Source organism: Eriocheir sinensis, chromosome 6, assembly GCF_024679095.1.
Source record: "Eriocheir sinensis breed Jianghai 21 chromosome 6, ASM2467909v1, whole genome shotgun sequence".
Taxonomy (NCBI): domain Eukaryota; kingdom Metazoa; phylum Arthropoda; class Malacostraca; order Decapoda; family Varunidae; genus Eriocheir; species Eriocheir sinensis.
Genome location: NC_066514.1, coordinates 16379627 through 16386774, shown reverse-complemented (window position 1 = coordinate 16386774; position 7148 = coordinate 16379627). Strand labels below are relative to the sequence as shown.

General features: G+C 48.3%; 1 protein-coding gene across 1 annotated transcript; it reads left to right on the top strand.

Annotated features, from left to right (window-relative positions):
* The first annotated feature begins 638 nt into the window (after positions 1-638).
* LOC126986632 (uncharacterized) lies at positions 639-2779 on the top strand. The gene is made up of 3 exons (XM_050842908.1): positions 639-847; positions 1316-1474; positions 1867-2779. Exons 1-3 carry the CDS (start codon positions 761-763, stop codon positions 2485-2487), a joined length of 867 nt encoding a protein of 288 aa, XP_050698865.1. The 5' UTR covers positions 639-760; the 3' UTR covers positions 2488-2779.
* Positions 2780-7148: the final 4369 nt, after the last annotated feature.

The following is a 7148-nucleotide window of genomic DNA, read 5'->3' as shown; positions in this document are numbered from 1 at the left end:
TGTAGGTGGCAGCACCAGCGTTCCCGCCAACAGTCGCTCGGTCAGCGTCGTAGACAGCACACCTCTGCTCCGCCGTACCTCCTACAGTACCTCCCACCGTACCTCCCCTTCAGCACCTCACCAGGGACACCCAAGGCCCAGTACGATTGAACAATGATGAAGAAGGGAATTATGAAGGCAAGGAAGGTTTCCCTGTGCTCTAGCGACGGTATAGCGTCGCAAATTCCACCACCAACCCCCTTGTCACGCACACCTGACCCAACCACACCTTCTCCCAGCCCTACACTTGTTACCTCTGATGAGGGGCACGAGGAGAATGTGCCCACAATAAATTTAGGAGACGATGCTGAATTATTAACACAGCAATACCAGACGACTGATACTGATCAACCTGTTACCGAAGATGACGACGAAACACAGGAGGTGACTCGACTCCCAACCAGGAAGCGTTCCACCAAACACAAGGCCCCAAAATCCACACAGAAGAGGCTGAAATCAGCGGCTGTTCTCCTGACAAATGAGCAGGAGCGTGACCTGGCAGAATGGCTTGAGTTAGAAGTGCCTTTCATATATAACAAGGCACACAAGGATCATGTGGACAAGATCAAGGTGAACAGGGCTTGGGAAGAAGGCCGCCTCCCTCGATCCCCCCATCACCGGTAACCAGCTTTCAACCTGGTACGACTCAGTCCGTACCAGATTTACCAAAGTAACCAAGCCCACCGACAAGAGTGGACAGGGGGCCCAGAAGCTACTGACGATGCGGGAGCAGTGGATCACACATGTGTTCTCCTTCCTTACGCCCCACATCATTCGACAGCGAAGAACCAACACCCTTGGGTTACAGGTATGTACTATGTTTCTTTCATGTGCTATTTGCTGTGGATGTTTACACACAAGTTTATTTATGTCGTAATTTTCTACCAATACATAACAGGTTATGAAGGATGTAAAGAACATGTTATGCGGTTTTCATACTATTTTATTACCACAATCAATGTCAGACAAATATCTCACGCCGTACATGAAATTTTGTGTGTCAGCAACCAATAAAGCAATAGCATTTTACATGAAATAGGAAGAGAATATGATTGAACAGCCTTATATTTATGTCAAAAATACGTCATACATGTTAATATATTTACACTTTGTATGTCAACACAAATTCCTTTTGACTTTTAATGACCATTATGTTTCAGCAATGGTAAATGCTGAGGTTACCAAGTCCCTGCATACATTTATGTGTCCCACCGGAATTACTGACATAGGTAATTTGCTCATGAAGTAATATATTTCCTTTTCCTGTTTTCAACAGCCTGCTCAGGTCCCTGCTGCCCCTGCCGAGCCGTCGCAGGCGCCCACCCCCATTGTCCCCAGCAGCACCCCATCGCCAGACACTGTCCCGGGACTCCAGCAGGCGCGGGCCAACATCCACAAGGCCAAGGCCGAACACCGGGCCGCCCTGCTAGATGAGGTAAGGAAAATGAGCAATATTTTCAATGCAATTATGTATTGATGTGGAAAGGAATGCAGTGGTTCAAGAAGGATTTGACGACACATAGTACAATACAGAACATGATACATTAAGGACAACTCATATGTGTACATGTACGAAATAACCCCTTTATGTAATGTATATGTCGACTTGTAAGTCAGAAAGAACACACATAACTTTTGTCCATAGTAAAGAGACTATTTACTTTGCATCCTCTCTTCAAACCATATAAGATGGACCCTTAACTACTCGTGTCAGTACAATGGCAATATTATATCAAGTTATGTGGTTCTTTTTCCCCAAATGCATTTACGTGCCTTGACAAACAATACTTATATTCCGAAATTAATATAATTTTCTCCCTTTTTTAGATTCGGGAACAGAGTACTTCCTTCAGGGAGTTTGTCGCCGAAACCCTGGCTCCACCACCCAATGAGAAAGACCCCCCAGGCCTCCACTATTGGAATGATTACTTCGGGTACATTAAGTACGATTGCCTGGAGATTGGGGGGAGGCTCAGGGCTGACCTGGCCATGGAGATCACGGCCCTCATCAACCGATGGAAGAGGCTGGCTGAAAGTGGGGTCGAGGTGGTCCCCAGGGACTTCATGGTGAACATGATAGCGTCAGTGGAGGAGGGGAAGAAAGCAGCACCACAACATGTTGCCCAGGCCCCAACACAAGCCCACAGCGTTCCCCTGGGGGGAATGACCATGGTCCAACCCACAAGTACCCTGTTGCACCACCCCTCCACCAGTACCACCGTCTTCAGACCACAGCAGCAGGTGGTGGGCCAACCCCAGGTGATACACAGACCACCAGCAGCTTCGACCCCCTACGAAGGCAACACATCACTGCAGAGCCTGGGGATATCTGCCAGCTTTGTTCTGGACCACCTGCCCCACAACTTCAGCAACGCCCCCAGTACCAGTAACACCCCAAGTACCCCAGTGCACACACCTTCCACAACCCTACACACACCCCAAAATTAATAATCTTATCTTTAAAAGTGGCTACCTTCCAAGAAGTAAGAAAATACTTAAATAATCGCGTACTTGGTGGGTGGATAGACTTTGGTTGCAATAAACTATCTTTTGTGATATAAGTGCCTTACATCTGGAGGAGTTCTTATTGCTAGGTGTATGATTTTTTGTAATAAAAAATGTATTTGTGTGTTATATATTTGTTTACTCTTCACTTTTATGGTATTTTTGAAGTACTTGCATGTCTTGTTATATAATGTAGGATAATGGATGTGGACATAGAACATAGTCATTACTTACCTATATCTTGTCATCCTGCCATGGTACTGCTCCTTGTGGAGAACTCAGGTAATCTCTCAAGATAGCTCTTTGTGCCTTGCCACTGTTGGTAGAGTTGTTGCCAGGCGTTCGTTGCAAGGGTTCTCCAAATGGTGGATCACTTCGCCATGGGCCATCAGTCATGTCGTGGGTCGCAGGGTCCTCTGTGTCTCCGTCAAGAATCACATTCCTCAGCATGTTGTGTAGGACACATGCTGCCATAATCAGTGGCTCAACACGGTCTGGTCGGAGACAAATGGGGGTGTGGAGCACACGAAAACGATTGGCGAGGATGCCAAAAGCATTCTCCACTGTTCGGCGTGCCCTAGTCAACCTGTAGTTAAAGACCCTCTCCTCCTTAGTCAGCCCTCTGCAGGGGAAAGGCTTCATGAGGAAGGGCCGCAGTGGAAATGCATCGTCACCAACCACATAGTAGTGGGCAGTGGGTGACGTAGGGTCTGTGTTTGGCAAACATTTGGGTGGGGGAAGGTTAGCTTCACCACTCTCTAACATTGCACTAAGGTGGGTGCGTGCCCAGACACCTCCATCAGATTCGGCCCCCACGGCTCCAACGTCGATGTACATGAACTTGTACTCCGCATCCACCACAGCCAAAAGAACCATTGAGAAGAATTTCTTGTAATTAAAATAGTGAGAGCCTGCCAAGTTTGGATTTTGGATGCGGATATGCTTGCCATCCAGGGCACCAATGCAATGGGGGAGGTTCCATTTCTTGTAGAAGCCGTTAGCAATGTTGACCCACTTGTCTTCTGTGTCGGGTAACTGTAGCACTTCAGGGGCGAAAGCTGTGATGATGGCCTTGCATGTGTCAGGAACTATACCCGAGATGGTGTTGTGGGCTACACGGAAAGCATAGTGCAGGGACTTGTAGGAGTCGCCTGTGGCCAGAAACCTCAGTGTAATGGCAACCCTTGTGCTGGGATCGATTGATTTCCTCCACCTGGTTGTTTTCTTCTCGATCATCGGTGTGACTTTCTCCACTATGTTGTCGAAAACGTCTCTGTCCATGCGTGTGTAATTCCTGTAGAGGTCAGGATTTTCTGCATACAATTCATCCATCAGAGTGTCGTAGTGGCCATATTGCAATCGCTTCTGTAGGTAGGGCCACACCCAAACCCTTCTCTTCCTTCGGGGTGGAGGGGCAGGGTAGAGGTAATCAATGGCCAGTGTTGTAATGAGGTAGTGGTGCATGCCACACACGGCCAAGGCGATGTTCCTCCTCCTGGAGGCGTCCCTTCTTCCGGAGTTATCCATGGTGTTGCAACAGGTACGAGGGCTCACGTGAAATGTCAGGGACCTGGTGTGCGTTTCCTTTATATACCTGGGATTCCTGGGCATGCATCCGGCCATGGTCTGCGGCATCCGCATTGGACATCCCCGCCTGCCCTAACATCCGCACCGGCAGCTCGCTGTTGTCGCTGCTTCCTGCCAGGCAGCCGCGGAAGCCCGCGTATATGGGTCATTTCCTGGAGTATCCGGGAAGCCTGAATGCGCAGGATGGTGCGAAAGCCGCGGTATACCGCGGCTGCCTGGCCGGAAACGGCGCGGTGCTCGCGTCCCGTTCCCAGACAATGCCGCGGTGGATGCGATCCTTCCTGCTCCACCTGCCCGGGGCCACATCCTGCTACTGTCCTGGACATTTTGGCCCAGGATATCTCCCGGAATAAAAATCCACACATCCTGCTCTTCCGGGGACCACATCCTGCTAAGTGTGACCCCAGCATTAGATGTCTAGTATGTCTGGTCTGTCTCCAAGACGGTCGGAAATACGTGTAGGGTGCTGAACCAACTGCTCTAGATTGTTGAGGAAAGCAAAGTTGTAGGCTTGTTTACTAGGCTGGTCAGTGAAATAGGATGAAAGCCAAAGCTGGTGGTGAACATTGTTATCTCCTAGAATGGAGATTTGATCGAAGGGAGAATGGGTCAAGATGTGCTCCACTTTAGAGTTCAAGTAGTCAAATAATTTTACATAGTTAGTAGAGTTAGGTGAGAGTTATCAGAGAGTGATAATGAAGTCTTAGCCAGATGGTGGAAAATTCTGAAGAGTCAAGGTTGTGGGCATGAGAGCAAGTGATGTCATTGCGCACGTAGGCGTAACATCCACCTGGATTGAAATTTAGAATAGAGATAGTAGAAGGGAACAGAGTAGAGATTGCTGTCAGTAACCTCAGAAACCTTTGTTTCGGTGAGGAAGAAAAGGTGAAGTTAAGAGGAGGAGTGATGGTGTTCCACAGAATCAAAATTAGAGCGAAGACCGCGAATGTTGCAGAAATTGAGAAGAAAGAGGTTCGAGGAGTTATCAAGACAGAAGGGGAGTCCTTTCCGGGGGAATATGTGCCACCCCCAAGGCGGAGACTCCGAGGCATAGCGTAAATGTGCCAATTTGAATTTAAAATTTTGGGAAAAGGTGTGTATGTTGTGTGAACGTAGTGTGGTGTGGAAAGAGAGAGGATCTGTCTTTAGAGAGTATGCTGAACTACTCTCTGGTGTTGATGATACTATAGGGAAACGGAAAGTGAAGACATGGGAAGGGTCTTTGGAGGGCTTCAGCACCTTCCTCGCTTCCCATATATACCTCAATGGGAGTGGCTTACGCTCATTTCGGTTGGTGTCTTCCTACCTACTGTCCTGCCTGTCTTGTCTCAGTCTTTCTACCAGTTATACAAATATCATAATTTTTTTTACCAGAATCAATGCTTCGGCCTCCTCATCATAGTGTCTATAGCGAGTAGAGCTACACTATAAACAGGCGAGTTTCCTACAGGTTCGTGCCTGGTCGAAGTTAGCAAGGAAGGCATAGGAGGTGAGAAACTGAGGAAAATGAATGAAGGGAAGGCAAGGAGGATGTCAGGGATGATAATAAAAGGAGGCAATAGAGTAGTAAATAAATATGACGTAGGGCGAAGTCTGTGGAAAGAAGTAGCTCTACCATATTGCCTCTATGTACCAGAAATAACGCACTACAGAGAAGGGGACATTACACAGATGGAAAAGGTTCAGAACACGGTAGGCTGGTGGGGATTAGGAGCTCCTAGGAGCGCATCAGTAAAGGCGATCAGGGGGGATATGGGATGGAGCCCGTTTAAGGGAAGAATTATAAAAGGTAAGTTGGGTTTCTTAAATAAAATTGAAAAGAGTACCGAGGAAAGATGGACACAAAATAACGCAAGGAAATGGAAATAAGTCCACCTGGGGGAAAGAGTTAGAGAGGTGGAAAATGAGAGAACACCTGAGAGAGGACTGGAATGATATAGGGATCAGGGTTGTGAAGAAGAAAGTAGGTGGTCACAGAGCAGCCTCCCGAAACGGGCTGCTCCAACAGGGTTTAAGTGGATGTCATCAGGAAGGAACAAGTCTGAATCGTAGTAAAAATTGTTCCACAAGTTAGCGAACTGGACGTTTTCTTGTGAGCAAAGGGACTGAAGTCTGTTGTTTGTGCTGAAAGCCTTACTGTAAAAGCTAGATTCGGCACCGACCCTCGGGAGGATTCCTGAGATTATGATGTTACTGACACCCGTTTTATGTTTATACTGCTTGATCATGCGGCGGTATTTCTCAAGCAGTTCCTCAGAACGGGTTGTCTTTACGTCATTCGTCCCCGCGTGAATGACAAAGGGGGTGTTTCGGTCGGCATTTCTCGTGACATCATCGCACGCTGCGGTGATGTCGTCCAGTCTGGCCACGCACCATGGAGTCCCCAACTAGGCGAGTCTCAAACTCATCCTCCATGGTGTCTGCCAGCACCTGGAACCTATTGAAGGTAGTGGGGTCAGTAAATTTTGGTTGCCTGCTTCGGTTTGGCTCCATTCCTTACAGGTTGGAACCCGACATCCTGTGATGCAAGAAGAGAAGCGTTAAGTGGGGCAGGCTGGAAGGTGTCCTGTGAGGAAGGCTGGGGGTTAGCCTGTGAAGCAGGCTGGGGGTTAGCCTTTGAAGCAGGCTGGGGGTCAGCCTGTGAGGCAGGCTGGCGGTTGTCCTGTGAGGCAGGCTGGGGGTTAGCCTGTGAGGCAGGATGGGAGTCAACCTGTGAGGCAGGTAACACGTCCTCCCGTGATACAGGAGATTCGTCTGGAAAGGGCACAGTCTCGGTGGAGGGCCTCTCCACCATCGATGATGGAGTCACTGCCACATTATTTGAAACAAATTCATGAAGGGCTTCGAATCTCTTTTCAAGATCATTATATTTGACTTTCCATTCAGTCACAGCCTTCTGAAGTTGTAATCTTTGAACGCAGAGGCGGCAAGTTTTACTCAGCTGGAAGAACTGAGCTGCAAATCGTCCGGGACAGACGTCACACTTAAGGTTCGAAGGCATTGTTAGAAATTTAAGC

What these genes read in the sequence shown, in the direction of transcription:
- LOC126986632 (XM_050842908.1), top strand. Translation starts at nt 761, where the DNA reads ATGCGGGAGCAGTGGATCACACATGTGTTCTCCTTCCTTACGCCCCAC. An exon ending in CCAACACCCTTGGGTTACAG is followed by an intron (nt 848 to 1,315) that starts GTATGTACTATG and finishes TGTTTTCAACAG; the next exon opens with CCTGCTCAGGTCCCTGCTGC. An exon ending in GGGCCGCCCTGCTAGATGAG is followed by an intron (nt 1,475 to 1,866) that starts GTAAGGAAAATG and finishes TCCCTTTTTTAG; the next exon opens with ATTCGGGAACAGAGTACTTC.